General features: G+C 34.1%; 1 protein-coding gene across 7 annotated transcripts in view; it reads right to left on the reverse strand.

The window, feature by feature from the left end:
- LRRIQ1 (leucine rich repeats and IQ motif containing 1) overlaps positions 1–19,700 on the reverse strand; it is a 232,695-nt gene that overhangs the window by 23,724 nt on the left and 189,271 nt on the right. For 6 of the 7 annotated variants that reach the window (XM_021092795.2, XM_021092790.2, XM_085025233.1 and 3 more), the window contains exon 24: positions 1,075–1,207. The exons of the other annotated variant lie outside the window; for it this stretch is intronic. In XM_021092795.2, the coding sequence (XP_020948454.2) occupies positions 1,075–1,207 (133 nt within the window). The remainder of the gene's footprint in view (positions 1–1,074; positions 1,208–19,700) is intronic. 7 annotated transcript variants of the gene reach the window in all.

Here is a 19,700-nt window from a genome sequence, read left to right on the forward strand (position 1 = left end):
TTGCATTAATTAAAATAATTAGCAAAATAAAAAATTCTCAAATGTTGTTTGCTTTATTCCTCAAAACGTTGGTTTCGTGGTGCTGCATGTATATACTTTACGTTGCATTGTTTGGGCTGAATTTTGTTCCCTCAGAATTTATGTTCACATCCTAACCCTCAATATCTCAGAATAGGACTGTATGAAGACAGAGCCTTGAAAGAGGTAATTAAGGTAAAATGAGCCATACGGGTGGGCCCTCCCCCAACAGAACTGGTGTCTTTGTGAGGAGAGGAGACACGAACACAGATAACACAGGTGGAGGGACAATTCCGTGAGGACAGTGTGGGAAGGTAGCCATCTTCGAGCCAAGGAGACAGACCTCCAGAGAAACCTCCAGAAACTTGCTGACTCCTTGATCTTGGACGTGACAGCCTCCAGAACTGTGAGAAAATAAATCTCTACTCTTTAAACCATACATCTGTGGTGTTTTGTTGTGGCATTTCTAGAAAACTAATATGTACATTACAGTAAAAAAACCTGATTTTCTATTAAGTTCAAGGCACCTCATTTGTCGCTAAGGGATATAAACATTGAGCATCCTCAGCATGTTGATCTCACCTCTATTCTGTGAGACAGACAGATTTTACCTTCTCACTATAAAGAAGAGGAAACTAAAGCATTGAGGCATCATTGAAAATGATGGCAAATGGCAGCATCAGGGCTGAATGAAAATCGCTGAACATAAACGGTAACAAAAACAACACGAAGTAAAATACTACAACTTTTAATGCATATGATATTTATAAACAGCTAATGGATACCATGCTCTTTACTTTATAAGGAGAATCATCTGTGTAGCTCATCTGTTGGTTTTAAGCACTACAGAAACTAAGTTCTCAAATATTTTAGGTGAAAAGCATAAAGAGTGATTAAACCTATTCTATTAAATCTATTGCCTTTTTATAACCTGGCAACTGGTGCACTGGCCTTTGGCTATATAAAGTCATATTTGTTTTAGTACAATTAGCCTGGGTTTCACTTTTCAAGATGTGTCTGCAATACAAAAATCTAATTTAAAGGAAATGACCTCACCATTTCATATTTCTGGAACTAGTTGGTTCATGAACCCCAACCTGTGTATGAAGCCATTGATATGTATATTCTTTACTCCTTTCTAATTTTTCACTTGCAGGAGTATCTTTATATATAAGTTCTTCTTCCTTACCTAAGGACAAATATGGAAATGTTGTTAGTTATTTAAAGAGATCAAATTTTGGTCAAGCAGTTCAGTCTAGGTTAACAAGAAAGAAAAGAAAATAAGACAATTTAATTCATGGGAGCTAAATCATCAGTAAGGAAAATAATGTCAGTCGCTTACAGATTAAGTACTTTTCATGCTTGAGTTTCAAATCCACTTATTTTGAAAAATAAAGAGATGTTGTAGTACAGCCAATATATTATAAGGCTTGTTTTTCAGTTTTTAAATTAGAAAATACAAATCATTATTTTTGGTAGACACAATTTAAAGTCTAATTGTTCTCATACTATCTTATATATACGTAGAATTTATATTATGTTGAGGATATTTGAAACAATTTTAATTTTGCATAAAACTAAGCTTGGTTTGTGTAAGCTTACACAATAGTCAACCCAGGACTACCATTTATAGTAGGTTTAGGAAACTGGTGCTAATACCATTGCCGCTATTTCAAAGATGGAGGGGGTAAAGCATAAGGATGAAGCTGGGTGTGGCAAGTACATAAGAGGAAACTATACAGTGGAAGACTACAGATAACAAATCTACAGGAAAAGAAAATAGTAAAAAAAAAAAAAAAAAGAAAAAACAAAAAGTCCAATTCTTTTTTTTTTTTTTTTTTTGTCCTTTTGCCATTTTCCTGGGCCCCTCCCGCGGCATACGGAGGTTCCCAGGCTAGGGGTCGAATCGGAGCTGTAGCCACCAGCCTACACCACAGCCACAGCAACACAGGATCCGAGCCGAGTCTGCAACCTACACCACAGCTCAGGGCAACGCCAGATCATCAACCCACTGAGCAAGGCCAGGGATTGAACCCGCAAGCTCATGGTTCCTAGTCGGATTCGTTAACCACTGAGCCACGACGGGAACTCCAAAAAAGTCCAATTCTTATACTCACATTTAAAATTGACCATATCTATATATTTGTATTTTTCAAAAAAAGTCTGCAGACATTGCTGCTACATCAATGCCATGCATTTGAGCTACACTGAAGACCTATCTCGAGCCCTTCTCCACGGACTTGATTTTTCCGACTGCTTTTTTTGGTGCCATCACCATGTTTAGGGGCTTGTCCCCTTTGCATGTTTTATTGATAATACACCAGAGAAGAGTACCTCTGGAAACTAACTCATGGTAAGCAACTCAAGAATAATTTAAAACCTGTTATTTAAAATAACTTATAAATCTGAACTGTTCTTTCACTATAGATCTTTGTACACAGAAAGTTATCTTACATTTGCAAGTTGTTTGGAAAACAAATGAAGCATGAGACAAAGCCTATTTTGAATGCTTGGTGCATGCACACAGGCATATTCACACAAGCTCAGCAGATGTCAGTCGGAATATGAAGATGAGACCTTCATGGTGTCTTTTTTTTTCTTTAAAAGTGACACATTCATCAGGCCTTTTTTCCTTTAAAAGTTGCTGCTGTAATTAGTGAAAGGAGTCTTGTTTTCCATACAGAGACAGCAAAGCCAGTTTTCAGGAATGCTATAAATCAGGATGTTTATTTCTCTAAATTATGTTACTTAGTAAAGGCAACTTCCTACCAACTTCTCATGCTGATTCATGTTCTTAAAACTGTCTTCCCTGCATCCTGAGTTAGGCCAACCCCTCCACTGCTGCTGCATTGAAGAAATAATTACTTCACATCTGAGGGCTGAACACTGAATTCATGAGCAGGCACTATTGTGATAAACGGCCTTTTTTCATCAGAAAGTATAAAAGAGAACGCGAATAAAGGCAAAATTGGGGGTTGCACAGCCAGTTACTGCATTAAGTATTAAGCCTCTTCTCCAGCAGAATCCCAGCCTTTTATCTTCCTTTCTTGGTTGACCAGGCCAAATTCTGAACCCATGAGCGCAATGACAGAAAACAGTGAGTAATCGGTGCCTCTGATAATCAACTGAGCCCATGGCTAGAACCTTACCTACTCTTAATATGTAAGGAATTGTGTTGTCACAAGTGTACTTTAACCTAAAGTACAAATAAAAATGGCCTCTGTGTCTTTCTTTTTGAAAAAACAGTGACACATACTTGCAACAGCACTTTCTAGAGTGCTCATTCCGAAAAGTTTTCCTCAACTCTAGAGGTTACGAGGAAACCACTCCATAAACCCTAAGTGGTTTTTACATCAGAACTCAGCCAAGGTTTGAAACAACAACCCCTGAGTAAAGATTAGAGATTTCACTGTAAGAGTCCAATTCATATTAACCTTTTTAACCTGAAGGCATAAATTGGTAGATTGGCATGCTCCGAATGTAAGAAAACAGACCTAGCCTAGTAGTGACACTGGCTGGATGTACTCAAAGCTACTGCCATTCAAATGCTGGAGGAAATGATTCTGGCAAATGATTTTGGCTAAAGCATCTCAGGATTACCTCTCTCACCGAGGAGAAAGCAGGATTTACTCTTTGAAGCTTCCCTTTTAGCATCTTGGTAGGAAGAATGATGGTGACCTGGATTACTTAACAGACACTCATCACTTTCTAGTCAGGATGCCCAATAAATCCTTTTGGCTTTGGAAGAAGCATCATTCTGCCTGCAAAATGTGAGTTCCTACTTCTCTGGATCTTCACTAATTTCTTGTAACATCAAGCTAAGACAAAAAGTCTTTTGATTCCTGCTGTTCCATAGTTACTATAGTCTATATATGCTCTTCTGCTTGAAAACACACATTATAATAATTTTATTTAAACAAATTATTAAATGTTTTATTATAAAGTAATACATTCTCATAATAAACAATTTAGAAAATACAGAAAACTAAAAGGTCAAAGGAAAAGAAAATCTATAAAATCCCACTATTCAAAGACAATCATTGGATAACACTTTTAAGGCATTACCTTAAAACCTTGTAGTTCTTTTTTTTATAGTTCTTTTTTTTATAGATTTGTTTTATTGTAGTTCTTTTTTTTATAGATTTGTTTTATTTTGGTTTTTGTTTACATACAAGTGTATGTATCCTACACACTCTACTTTTCAGTTAGTACTATAACAAATGCATTCTATGTAAGGGAAATCTCATCCCAAACATACTTTTAGGGGTCAGACACATTATACTATGATGTACCAACTTGTTACATGAAGGTTTTTAATTATTCTATTTAATTAATCCATTTTCCAGGTGGAATTAAATATAATATTCTGAAGTTATAAATATTTTGAAGAACATGATGTAATCTATATTGTCAAATAGTTTTAAAAACTTTCACCAATTTACCACATGCTATATGAGGTTATTCATTTCACTAAGCCCTTCATTAACATTGGGATATTAAATATTCTAAAGCTGTTGATTAGCTGACAAAAATGTTGTCTAATATGGTCTTAATTTATGTCTCTACTGCTAATGAGATTGAAAGTGATTCCAAATGATTATTTCTTAGTTATATGTCATAAAACATAAAATATCTTTATTGTTCTCAATTATCTGCTGGATATTCTACTATTTTCATTTTTGTTTTCAATCAACCATTCATAATCCTTTTTCTGTTATTACTGGTGTAAACATTTTCTCCTGCCCATTGTTTGAATTTATCCACTTACTAAACATCTTCTAAACTACAAGCCACTTTCCTCTTATACGTTTGTGTCTCCCAATTCAATAAACTTATATAAAATGATACATAAGATTTCAGGGGCAAATTCTATATTCTTCTAATATTTTATATTTCACACAAAAAGATTCTGGTCAACAAAATTCCTTTAAGAGAAATTTATTCTCTATCTTCACTTTCTACTCCCTCCTTAATTTACCGCAATCTGACTTTGTCAAAATGAAACTGTCCTTACCAAGAAGTCTTAAACCATCTTACCCACCAAATACACTTTCTTTTCTAAGATTTTTATTTTTTCTATTACAGTTGATTGACAATGTTCTGTCAATTTCTGCTGTACAGCAAAGTGACCCAGTCACACATATATACATATACATTCTTTTGCTCAGATTATCTTCAAACACATTTATTCCTTATCCTTGTCTTAAAATTCTCTTCTCTGCAGGACTTTGGAACATCAGGCTTTGAGTGTTTCCTTTCAGGCTCCTTTATAGATTCCTTTGCATATGGGTGCTTGTCATTTTTCAAGTATCTAGGAGTCAATTCCACCACTCGCCCTGCTCCCCACCACCCCATGCTTGGCACTGTGTTGGCCTTGGATGAGAGTCAACTAGATACAAATTATTTATTGCCTCATGAGGCTGGCAGCCCAGAGGACCAGATATATCACCAATCTCTATCTTATCCCTATTCTCAGATCCAGCTGAACTGCAGAATCACAACCTCTTTTTATCATCATCATCCTAAATCTGCTTTTTCTCTTGAATTCCCAGGTCGTTCAGACAAGATATTCTAGAGTCAGTCCTGGCTGCTCATTCTTTACATAACAACCTCTAATCCAGAAACTAGGTCCAGTCTTCCCCCTGGGTATCTCACGAATACCTGGCTCCTCCTTTTCACCCCCACTTTACCCATTTTTCACAGGACTGAGTGAATCTCTGTTGACTTACTGACATTCACGCTTCAGCCCACTGCGACATGGCTTCTTCCCCATGTCATTTCACTGGAAGTAGTCACACCAAGATCACTAATTCTGCTAAATCTTTGGGACTTTTTGAAGTTTTATCGTACTGCTTCCTCTATAATAGACGTTGCTATCCACTCCTTCCTTCTTAAAAGGCTTATTTCCTTTAACTCTTGTTTAATTACACTGAACCTGTTTTTCTCTGCCCCTTTGTCTAAACCTCAGTTTCCTTCAAGGGCTCATCCTCTTTTGACATCTCTTTCAATCTCAGGATTCTTCTCTCAAGTACTATCCTGGCCCCATTTCATTCTTAGGCTATAATCTTCTTGCAAGAGGATATTCATTTAAGTTCTGTAATCACTTTCCTTTTCTCCTTCTAAAATGTATCCATCCAAAGCCTCTCCCCCCGTGGTGTCCTACAAATAACTAAACATAAGCTGAACTCACGTATTATCTCATCTTTTCCAAGTTCCTGTGATTCTATCACCACAGTCAATGAAAAACTCAGAAGCCAGAGTGTTGTACCAGCATTCTCCCTCACCCTTCAACTGCAGGTTTTACCTTCTAAGCTCTTTTTGTTTGGTTAAATCTCTGGTATGTGCCACCGTTTTAATTCAGGTTGTTATCATCTCTTCTCAGTTACCTTAAGAGCTTTCTCGCTGTTTTCGTTTGTGTGTTTGTTTTTGCTTTTGGTCTTGCTCCCACTTGTATATCTCCATACTGCCAATGTCTTTCTAAAGCACCAATCTAATTACGTTCCTTTATAAGTTGCACTCTTGGTTCTCTACTGCCTTTGGATAAAGTTCAAAACATTTTTCACATTAGAGAAACCCAAATCAAAACTTCAATGAGGTACCACCTCACACCAGTCAGAATGACCAACATTAATAAGTCTACATATACCAAATACTGGAGAGGGTGTGGAGAAAAGGGAATCTTCCTACTATGTTAGTGAGATTGTAACCTGGTACAACCACTATGGAGAACAGTACAGAGGTTCCTCGGGAAACTGAATATAGAACTATCAGAGGATCCAGCAATCAAACTCCTGGGCATATATCTGGACAAAACTACAATTCAAAATGATGCATGCACCTGCATGTTCACAGCAGCGCTGTTCACAATAGCCAAGACATGGAAACCACCTAAATGTTCTTTGACAGATGAATGGATCAAGAAGATGTGATACATATACACAATAGAATACTACTCAGCCATAAAAAATTAAATAATGCCATTTGCAGCAACATGGATGTAACTAGAGATTATCATACTAAGTGAAGTGAGTCAGAAAGAGAAAGAGAAATACCATATGATATCACTTTATATGTGGAATCTAAGATACGGCAAAGTAGCAGGATATAAGATTAACATTCAGAAATCAGTCGCATTTCTGTATACTAACAATGAAATATGAGAAAAGGAATACAAAAATACAATACCTTTTAAAATTGCACGCCAAAAAAATAAAATACCTGGGAATACACCTGACCAAGGAAGTAAAGGACTTATATGCCAAGAACTACAAAACATTCATCAAGGAAATTAAAGAGGATTCAAAGAAATGGTAAGATATTCCATGTTCCTGGCTTGGAAAAATCAATATTGTAAAAATGGCCATACTACTCAGAGAAATCTACAGATTCCATGCAATCCCTATCAAATTACCCATGACATTTTTCACAGAACTAGAACAAACAATCCAAACATTTATATGGAACCACAAAAGACCCAGAATTGCCAAAGCAATCCTGAGAAACAAAAACCAAGCAGGAGGCATAACCCTCCCAGACCTCAAGCAATACTACAAAGCCACAGTCATCAAAGCAGTGTGGTACTGGTACCAAAACAGACAGACAGACCAATGGAACAGAATAGAGAATCCGGAAATAAACCCTGACACCTATGGTCAATTAATCTTTGACAAGGGAGACAAGAACATAAAATGGGAAAAAGAAAGTCTATTCAGCAAGCATTGCTGGGAAACCTGGACAGCTGCATGCAAAGCAATGAAACTAGAACACACCCTCACACCACACACAAAATAAACTCAAAATGGCCGAATGGCTTAAATATAAGACAAGACACCATCAAATTCCTGGAAGAGAACATAGGCAAAACATTGTCTGACATCAACCTTACAAATGTTTTCTCAGGTGAGACTCCCAAAGCAAAGAAATAAAAGCAAAAATAAACCAAAGAGACCTAATCAAACTGACAAGCTTTCAGACAGCAAAGGAAACCCAAAAGAAACCAAAAAGACAACTTACAGAGTGGGAGAAAATGGTTTCAAAGGATGCAACTGACAAGGGCTTAATCTCTAGAATATACAAATAACTTACACAACTCAACAGCAAAAAAGCCAACAACTCAATGGAAAAATGGGCCAAAGACCTGAATAGACATTTCTCCAGAGAAGATATACAGATGGCCAACAAGCACATGGAACAATGCTCAACATCACTGAGTATTAGAGAAATGCAAATCAAAACTACCACGAGATACCACCTCACACCAGTCAGAATGGCCATCAATCATAAGGCCACAAATAACAAATGCTGGAGGGGGTGTGAAGAAAAGGGAACCCTCCTGCACTGTTGGTGGGAATGTAAGCTGGTACAACCACATGGAGGACAGTATGGAGGTATCTTAGAAAACTATACATAGAACTACCATATAACCCAGTAATCCCACTTTTGGGCATATATCCAGAAAAAACTTCCCTTAAAAAAGACACAGGCACCTGCATGTTCACTGCAGCACTATTCACAATAACCAAGACATGGAAACAATCTAAATGTCTATTGACAGACTATTGGATTAGGAAGATGTGCCATATATACACAATGGAATACTACTCAGCCATAAAAAAGACAAAATAATGCCATTTGCAGCAACATGGATAAAACTAGAGACTCATACTGAGTGAAGTAAGTCAGAAAGAGAAAGGCAAATACCATATAATATCACTTATATCTGGAATCTAATATACGGCACATATGAACCTCTCCACAGAAAAGAAAACCATGGACTTGGAGAACAGACTTGGGGCTGTCAAGGGGGAGGGGGAGGGAGTGGGATGCATAGGGAGCTTGGGGTTAATAGATGCGAACTATGCTTTTGGAATGGATTAGCAATGAGATCCTGCTGTGTAGCACTGAGAACTATGTCTAGTCACTTATGACATGATAATGGGAGAAAAAAGAATGTATACATGTACATGTAACTGGGTCGCCATGCTGTACAGTAGAAAAAAAATTGTATTGGGGAAATTACAATAAAAAATTTTAAAAAATAAATAAAATATGGCACAACTGAACCGATCTACAAGACAAAAGCAGACTCACAGACAGAGAAAAGACTTGTGGTTACCAAGGGGAAGGGGATAGGGAGTGGGATGGACTTGGAGTTTGGAGTTAGTAGATGCAAACTATTACAATAGCAATGAAATCATACTATATAGCACAGAGAACTATACCCACTCTCTTGGGATAGATCATGACGTAAGACAATATAAGAAAGGGAATGTGTGTGTGTGTACATATATATATATATATATATTATATATGTGTATATAATATATATATATATATATATGACTGGGTCTCTGCTGTACAGCGGAAATTGGCATAACATTGTAAATCAGCTATACTTTGATAAAATTACCAAAAAAAAAAAAAAAACCCTTTGCACAGCATACAGGCCTTCCACATACCTTCAGACATATTTATTAAGTTCCTGTCTCAATCACCCAGATGTATTATAATCACTCAAAATGATCTGTTTTGCCTACAGATTATGTTTGGGATTATTCACTTTACCAGTGGTGTTCTTTCTTTAGGTCTTCAGGTCTTAGTTTAGAAATTACATTCTTGGGGTAAGCTCTTTATCTTCCAACACTTCATTAACTTATCCAAATTCTGTTTGTGATGTCCTCTAAAGGATACAATAGAGACCCTATGATAGAATTTATTACATCATATTTTATTTTCCTATTCATGTGTCTGTTTTGCCTACTACAATATGCATTCTTTAAGCGATACACAGTAAGATGGTGCTCAAGAAATATCGGTATAATTAAGGAAAAATAGTCATAGCTGATTAATGTTCTCTGTGAAATGCAGAACTGGAATTTAGTTTTTTAGCAGGAAAACAAATCTGTGCATTATGGAGGATAACACACATCTAAATATTTTTAACTTAATTATTATACTAGAAACTTAAAGCTCTGAAAGTCTGAATTAAATTGAAATAAAAGTTGGCAACCAAAGGTAGCAAATTAAAGACAAAAACAAACAAATAAAACTATGTATGTGTGCTATAATGGCTACTTTATAATGTGTAGACAGTGTACACAATCCTAGAGGAAAGCAATTCATCTTTAAGAAGTTTGCCAAAAGAAATGAAGTTTTTTTTTTAATTAATGGAAATTTTTTCCTTCGTGAAAAGCAAAATAAGTGTTCATTAAACCCATATGCTTCAAATTAATCAATTTTCTAAATTTTCAATATAGTATACTATCCTATACACAGGGATTTTAGGATTCAATATCTGGGCACACAAAAAGGAGGTAATTATTTATATTTTTAATACCTATGGCATCCTTCCCATGCCTATTTTTTTCCTCTTAATGGCCCTTCTCAATAATATAATAATAAAATCCTATTGGTTTCATGGATAGAGATGAATTCCTTTCTTTACCAAAAACTTTTGGAGGACACAGTTGCCTGCTGAACAAAATGTTTCATGTGAAGGGAATATTTTTGGTGATTTTGATAATGGCTGATTCTATGTATTTTATGCTGGAAATAGTAAAACATATGATTTACATTATAAAGTATAAGTTGTCTGCATGTGTTTACTAAAAGAAGCTATTGCATCATATCTCACAAATAAAGGGCAAATAAAATTGGAGTTTGGCATAAATATTATACTAACAGAATTTTTAATTCATTAACATCTGTATAAATACTTGTTGGTAGGCTGTTTATGGCTTCTTCCCTAACCCATCCAATCTGTTGCTGGAAAGTTAAGAGCACTGGAATGAAACCAATAACTCTCTAAGAGTCATTTGTCTGTGACAAGCAACATTCCTATTCTTTTAAAATGTATTTAAATATATATGTAATTGATCACTAAGGAAAAATGACTATGAATAGAGAAGAGGGTTGTTAGTACAAGAGTTTAAAAACAGAAATTTAGAAAACAGAGCCAAACTATATATAAGAGTCAAAGGCTAATTACAGCCTTAATCACTCCTTTACATATTTCACTATATTTTATGGCAGAAAGGGTAAAAAAAAAACCTACTAGAATAAAAAATACTTGTTAGTTTCTGACATTTGAATTAATTTTCAAAATTCATCTGTTGCAGGGGTGGGTAATACATAAAGTGTATGAATGTCCTTTATGAAAGTAAAGAAAAATAAAAATGAGTTACTAAATCATATATTTTAAAACACATGGATTTTGCAAGACAATTTTCAATACTGTGGAATTGCTAGCTTTAAGTAAATCCCTCTGGAATAAAAGAATCATTCTTTTACAAGGAGGGTACAGCTATAATTATTACATAATTACAAGCGTTCTGTATTCAACTTATGTATAATTCTAACCTGAAAGGATATATTTTCCCATTTACATTGTTCCATTGAGCTGTATCTCCTCATTAATATCTTCATAGTAAAGTACCAAATACTACATAAAGGGTAGTTCTTTCGTTTCTTCTGTGAGAGCCACATAACAAGAAAATAGCAGGTTATTAAAGTTATAAAGATATCAATGCATAATGTGTCCCTGTGCTTGCTGTTAACCAGGGGAGACTAAGATAAGGCAAGTGAGGCAAGTGAGATACTTGCCTTGGGCACAAAATTTAAGGGGGTGCCAAAAAGTCAATAACTAATATAACTAATATTTAATGTAATATTTTAAAAGCAAAATTAATGGGAAAACCCATGATGAACGAAATATCAAAATTTTAGGTGACAGAATCAGTAACAGTGCTGTGCCCAGCTCTACTGGAGCCTGAGCTAAAAGGAAAAATCAGTAATACTGATTCTCCTTTGCCATGGTCTTGGCAGTTTTACCCATTTCTAAGTAATACTAACAAAAGTGTCAACAGGATGTTGTTTTTAGAATTACCTATTAGTCATTGTCTAAGATCTCTTTCTACTGTTTCTCATGAATCACGCATACCACTGAGTTTTCTACTAAATGAGGCCCTGGATTTGTGACGTATAAGAAAATAATGATAGAATAAATTAATTTCATCTATAAAGTTTATAAAGGAAAGCATCTTTACATCTGCCTAGCAAATACTTTGCACATAATAAATTGGCTTTTCACTTTCTCACTGTCATGTTGGGCAAGAATTATTTACCTCCTCTCTGCCTCAGTTTCCTCCTCTTAAAATATGTAATAATAATATAAAATAATAGAACACATAATGTTACACATTTAGTAAGGATTTAATAACTCTAGCCATTTTTCTTTTTTCTTTTTGTTAATGAGTGAAAGTTGCTCCACGATGCATAGCCTCAATGCTATCTCGCTTGCCACAGGCTAAGACCTACCTACCCTAGAGGTGGGACTATCCCTAGGAGTTCCTAAATCTAGGCTAAGATCAAGGTTCCAGGACGTCACTGACCAAACGAAAAGATTCCAGGATTAACCACAAAATTAGAACACTTTTCTGGGGGTGAGTCCAGGATGTCTTCCTTACCAGAATTCTAAATCTGTAACAGGTATTTTTCAATGTATCTTATTTCATAATATATGAGGATTTTAGTGTGTCTTTAATAAAGAAGAATTAATTTCCAAAAGATAAGGAGGGTACGCAGTCCTAATTGATTTGAAGTTATTTCAAATAATTTTTAGCAATTGCTCAGTAATAAACCATGAAGGAAGCTCCACTGACATGATTCTCTCCTGTTTCACTCTCTCAATTTAATTATCCTTAGAAAATATTCCTCCATCCAACCTAGACTCCCTCAGGGAGTGTTAATGCAGTAGGTCATCCAAACTAGGGCCCACCCAATAGAATAATGGAGAGACCGATGATGTCAGCAGGGTGGCTTTCACAGTAACATGGTCATAAGAGCCACATCAGCGTTACTGCCACTTGTTTTTCTTTTTCTTTTTGTTTGTTTTTTGGTATAGCTTTAGACTTCCGTTCCCTGATGTATTTAAAAGTTTCTACTCTGGTAAAAAGACATTTCTAACTCATACATTTGTTAATTGAGGGCCAAGTTAGACAGTTAATTTCCTTTACTAGTTTTATTTCAAAAGAAGCCAGCAAGTGGTACTATATTGATACATTAATGACAGAGGCTTGATGGACCCAATTAAATACTTTTAAAATTCACTGTAATCATTGTGGGAGTGTGTGTGTGTGTTTATGGCTACACCTGCAGCGTGAGGAAGTTCCTGAGCCAGGGATTGAACCCATGCCACTGTAGTGACAATGCTGGATCCATAACCAGTTGTGCCCTCAGGGAACTCCAAGTTTTTTAGTAGCTATAAAACAGAAATGCTCATAATATATATGTCTATACACTTATATATATTTCTCATTGGTTATTTATTTTCTGCATCTGATGATTTCTAGATTTGCCAATTTTTTTTTTTTTTTTTTTTTTTGCTGAAACCCCAGAATATGGACGTTCCCAGGCCAGGGCTTAAATTCAAGCCACTACTGTAGGTCGCAGCTGTGGCAATGGCAGATTCTTAACCCACTACACCAGGCCAAGGATCAAACACGCATCCCAGCGGGGGCCCAGCCACAGTAAAGATGATGGATCCTTAACCTGCTGCACTACGTCGGGCACCGTTATATTTGCAAAACTTAGGAATACAGATATGCTTCTGTTACCAGTAGAAATTAACGTATGAAATACTGAGTATACATTAAAATATTGCTTGCACTATAAAATAATAATCAAATAAAAGTAAAAATAATTTTCTTTCACAATTTGAGTGAGAATAAATTAGAGGCTTTTTCCTGCAGCATGCTTTTGATGTTACAGCTAAACGGTCATCACCAAATCCGAGATCACCTAGATTTTCCAATGTGTTACCTCCTAGGAGGTTTTTTTTGTTTTACATTTAGGTCTATGACCTATTTTGAGTTAATTTTTATGATGGTGTAAGGTCTGTATTTAGATTATCTTTTTTTTTCATTTCTGATTTTTAATTTTTTTATTTAATTTTAATTTTCTTCTAATTTTTAATTTTTGTGAAAGTCCAGTTGGTCTAGCACCAACAACTGAAATGACTTATCTTTTCTCCATTGTATTGCCTTTGCTTCTTTATTAAAGACCAGCTTATGATATTTGTGTGAATCTATATCTGGCCTATTTATTCTGTTCCATCAATCTACTTGTATATTCTTTTGCCAATGCCACACTGCCTTGGTTAATGTGCCTTTAGAGTAAGTCTTGAAGTTAGGTAACAAAAATGCTTCAAAAAGCAATTTAAAATGAAAGTTTGAGTTGGCAAAAAGGGTAGAGAAATCTCCAGAAGTCAAAAGTGACAAGAAAAAACAAATATAAGGATGAATGAGTTCAGTGATCTATTGTACAGCATGATAACTATAGTTAATGATGTTGCATTGAATACCGAAAAACTATTAAAAGAGTACATTTCAGGTATTCCCTTCACACACACACAAAGTGCTAATTATGTGAGAATATGATAATTTAGTTAGCTTGGCTTTGTAATCATTTCTCTCTGTATATGCATACCAAATCATCAGTTCGTACGCCTTAAAAGAAAAACCCCACAAGTATGATAGGTGTAGCAACAGATGACTTCGGAGTTCTCTCTCCAGACTAGGGTGGAACGTGCCCTATAATAACTGACAGAAGTAGTCAAAAACCTTCCTGAGTTGGAAAGGTTAAACTCACACTTCTAAAAATTGCCATTAATACAAACCTAAAGAACACAAAGCTAATTAAAACAATAACAAAAATCACTAAACACCTTGGGAAATAAGCCATTAGCGTGAGAATAAACAGAAAAAACAAACCACAAAATCAGTCCATTGACTCATGAAGGTAGTGGATTTATCAGAAACAGAATAAAAAATAAACATCTTTAATTTGATAAAATATACAAAATATTTTGTATCCATCTACATAAAAATAGACTTTAAAATGTATTAAAGCAACAAGAGATGAGTAAAATTAGAAAGCTTTCAAAACCATGGATAGAAATTCTAGAAATGAAATATGATAGACAAAATCATAAAAATGAACTATAACGAATATTACAAACTCAACAGATGGACTAAACATAAAATTAGTGAACCTAATTTATATTATTCTGCATTATTTATAAAATTAGCTATTAAATTCTAAAGATAACACATTCTATTTTGGATAGTTACCTAATGTTTTACACCTAAGATCTACTCAGTATTCACCTGACCCAAAGCACTGGCATTTATCTGGAGAGACTTCTTTTTCTGCAGAGAAATTCTTTCTGTCTTCTGGCTCTATAACTCAAATAATACATTGGTGGGCATTCTTAGCTCCTATGAACATGGAAAGCACTCAGCTGCAGTCTTAAAAAACCCTAAACTCACTGCTTGCTTTAGTATTAGCAATACAGTGAAAAGGGCTTAAGAATAAGACTTAGCAGAAAGTTCTTGACTTGTCACTAACTAGCTGTTGCATCTTCGGTAAGTCACTTAAGTCTTCTGAATTTCAGTTTTCTCACTTGAAAAAAAATGATTGTTTCCCTTTTTTGAAAGCAATGCATTTTCATTTGTGAATCTGAGTATAGCGATAGCACATATATGAGGACAATTTCCCGAACCTTAGATTAGTAAAAAAAAGCATGATAAAAAGCTCTAGTAAATATCTATATCTAATAAATTGATGTCCAAGATCTATTCTTAATATTTTGAGGTAGCTGCCTCAGGAGAAAAGAGGATAAAATGTAATTTGTTGAGCAACCAGAATAGTCTCCAGGGAGCTGGTGTATCTCATAGTGTCTTCACAACATCCTTGTAAGAAAAACATAATTATCCCCCTTTTTCTGGAAAATGAAGCTAAATTTTGAGCTTATGTAAGAGTGGTATGAATTTGAAGCTACATTTGGCTGACTCCAGAGCCCACAGTGTTTCCACTTTAGCAAGAAGCCATATTTTCCCATGAAATTCCCCTTAATGTCAGATTTTTGAATATGGAAATAAATGACATTTAAAATGTTCTTAATATACCAGCTGTAATAAATAACACACAATTTCTTTTTCTCTTGTGGATAACTTTTGGAAAATCAGGAATAATTTTGAAATAAAACTTTCCATATTTGGTCTCAGAGGAATTTTTAAATTTCTACTAAACCTATTCAGATGTTAAATTATGGGACTAAAAAAGAACAATAGACATTCTAGTCGTAGGAAATTATGTGTGAATTGGTCAAAAAACACAGTATTCTATAATTTTGCACTTTTCCTATACTAAATGCTTTATGAAGAAAAGCTTTTTCACACAATTGGAAAATAAATTTGTGACTATTTAAAGCATACTTCTTGCCGATGCTCTCTGTAAAACTATTTTTAGTTATATACATATGTGTTTGTGTTACAAAATAATTATAAAACCGCATATTTTAACCTAAAGATAGAACTTAGTGATTTTTTATTTTTTATCTTCTCCTTTTAAACCTAAACGCAAATGGTTTAAGTCAGTTTTTTTTAAATTTGTTCTTCAAGTTAAGAAGACAATTTTATAAAGAGGTTTTGTTTTTGTTTTTGTTTTTGTTTTTGTTTTTACAAATTGAACACTCAAAATCACAGACACTAAATAGGACATAATATTTGGTTAGATTAATCATATCTGTATGTCTGCTTTAGTCTGAATTCCAATAGAAGGAAAGGAAAAGTGAATCATTGGTTTCACATTTGAAACTGACCAGGCAGCAGTGCTGATAGTTCTCCATTTCTGAACATCCAGGAAGTATAGCACTAACTAACTAGGCTTTTGTTCAGGACTATTTTTTTTCAAAAACATTTGTATACCAAACAGCCTTTATATTAATTTTTAATAGACACTAATTATGAGACAAATATGCTTAATTTATTTAAGAAATATAAGCTATCTTGGAATTATCTGCATGGAAGAAAAGTTTGAGAAAACCAAGTATGAATTTTAGAAATGAAAGACAAAATAATCAAAATTAAAATCTATAACATGGATTTATTTGCAAATCAGACAAAGGTGAAGAAATAATGAATGTAGAAATATGTGAAAAGACATTACCTACAATGTAGGGCAGAGAAGCAGAGATGAAAAGTTAAAAAAATAAAAATATATAGAAAAAGCTAGAGAAAATTTAAGTTAATTGTAGTTCTAGGAAGGAAGGTTGATAAGATAGAATGAGATAATTGCAATATCCAAGATAATGACTGAAATATTTCTCAATCTGAATGAAAGATATGAACACATAGATTCAAGAAGATGAGTAAATCATAAGCAGGATAAATTTTAAAAGAAATCCACAGCTAAACTCATGAGAGTAAAACTATATGCAGCAAAAAAATAAAATATTAAAGTAAAAATGAGAAAAAAGCAGACAAATTATCTTCGACAAAGTTGCAGTTAAATTAATAGCTAAAATCTTAAGAGCAACAAGAGAAGGCAGAAGGGAGTAGAATATTTTTAATAATCTGAAAGTCGTATGAATGAAAATTACTGCCTAAGTATAAATCACCAAAGATAAAATATTGATATTTTCATATTAACAAAAAACTCCATTCGGTATAGCAAACTGTTATGAAAGAAATATATTTAAAAGGACAGTCCTTTTCACAATAAAATTCTAGATGAAAGATTTGTGTTATAAGAAGACAGAAAAAATTCATAAATAGGAAATTTGTTGGGAAAATCAAACACAAATTGACAGTATAAACAGTGATAATAATATCTTGTGAAATTAAATATGTCACAAGTAAAATACACAGAAATATTAATATATAATACAGAATGGAACTGAACTGAGTTAAAGTGTCCTGTGATTCCCATATTCTCTAGGAAGAAAAAAAGATTGGTTAATTTTAGATTCTGTTAATTACATATGTTATGATTTCCAGAGTAAAAATTAAAATGAATACATACAGGCAATAATACTTCCCCATTAGCAAAAGGAAAACAGTAGAAAGAAAATAAGCATTCGATCCAAAATAAAGAGAGTAAAAGAACCAAGTGGATTCGGACTAATAGAAAGCATACAATAAGACAGTTGTTCAAATGCATCAGTACTTCCATTATATGTAAATGATTAAATAATCCAGTTAGCATATAACTGTTTCTAGATCAAAACAAACAAACAAAAAATCCAAGAGCCAAACAAATTATAAAGGTGCAATAAGTTTGAAATTTAAAAGGACAGAAAAAATATACTACAAAAACAGTAACCAAAAGAAAGCTGGTGTTATATTAATATAAGACAAAAGAGGAGTTCCCATCATGGCTCAGTGTAAATGAATGTGACTAGCATCCACCAGGACACAGGTCTGATCCCTGGCCTTGCTCAGTGGGTTAAGGATCTGGCGTTGCCTTGAGCTGTGGTATAGGCCGCAGATGTGGCTCGGGTCCTGTGTTGTTCTGGCTGTGGCATAGGCCAGAAGCTACAACTCTGATTCAACTCCTTGCCTGGGAACCTCCATATGCCGTGGGTGTGGCCCTAAAATTAAAAAAAGACAAATATATATATATGGCAAAAGAGACTTAAGAGAAAAAACAAACAAAAAATCCCTACATTTACTAAATATTTACTAAACATTAAATATTAGTAAATATTAGTGTTGTTTTAAAATGATAACAATTTATTTAACCATAAAGCTATAATACTTTTAATTTTAATTAACTAGTATAACATAGCCTCAGCAATAATATAAGGTGTCTGCACTCAGACCACAATGGAATTAAATCAGAAATCAATACCAGAAAGACAACTGGAAAATCCTAAAATACATGGAGATTAAACAACAGCTCTAAATATTACATAGGACAAAGAAGTAATCTCACGAAAAGTTGTGAATTAAATGAAACTTTGAACTAAATTGAAAACAAATGAAAACACAAATTATTAAATTTATGAAATGCAGAAAAAGCAGTGCTTGCAGGGAAATTTATAGCACTGAATGCATATATTAGAAAAGAAGAAATATCTAAAACCAATAATCTTTTTTTAATCATAAAAAAGAGCAAATCAAATACAAAGTATATAGAAGAGAAAAAAAAAAAGAACTAGAGAAGAAATCAATGAAACTGAGAATAGGAAATCAACAGAGAACAGTACTGAAGCCAAAAGTTGGTCCTTTAAAAAAGTCAATAAAATCCATAAACCTCTAGCAAGGAAAACCAAGGAAAAAAAGACAGAGGACATGAATTACCAATATCAAAAATGAAAGGGGTGCCTCACTACATGTCTCACAGACAGTAAAAGAATAATAAAGGTATGTTGTAAACAACTATAACCCAACAAATTTGCTAACTTGGATGAAATGGACCAATTATTTAAAAAATACAAACTGCCAAAGATCACATAAGAATAAATAGTCTGAATAGGTCTGTATCTATTTTAAAAAACTGAATCAATAATTAATCACCTTCCAAACTGGAAGGCACCAGTACCAGAAGGGTTCCTGGTGAATTCTACCAAAAATTTAAGAGAGAAAGTATACAAATTCTCTACAATCTCTTTCAGAGGATAGCGGTAGAGGGAATGTTTTCTAAGTTATTCTCTAAGACCAGAATTACCCTAATGCCAGAACAAATACATTGCATGAAAACAAAATTACAGACCAATATCTCTCATGAAATGATGCAAAAATCCTCAACAAAATATTAGCAAATTAAATCCAACAATTTATAAAAGGATTCACACACCACCACTAAATGAGATTTATCCCTGGCATGCAAAGTTAGTTCAA

The sequence above is a fragment of the Sus scrofa genome, chromosome 5, assembly GCF_054392235.1.
Source record: "Sus scrofa isolate SSC_HxYL_T2T_F1_AM1 chromosome 5, Sscrofa_HxYL_maternal_Yorkshire_Landrace_v2.0, whole genome shotgun sequence".
In the NCBI taxonomy this organism is placed as follows: domain Eukaryota; kingdom Metazoa; phylum Chordata; class Mammalia; order Artiodactyla; family Suidae; genus Sus; species Sus scrofa.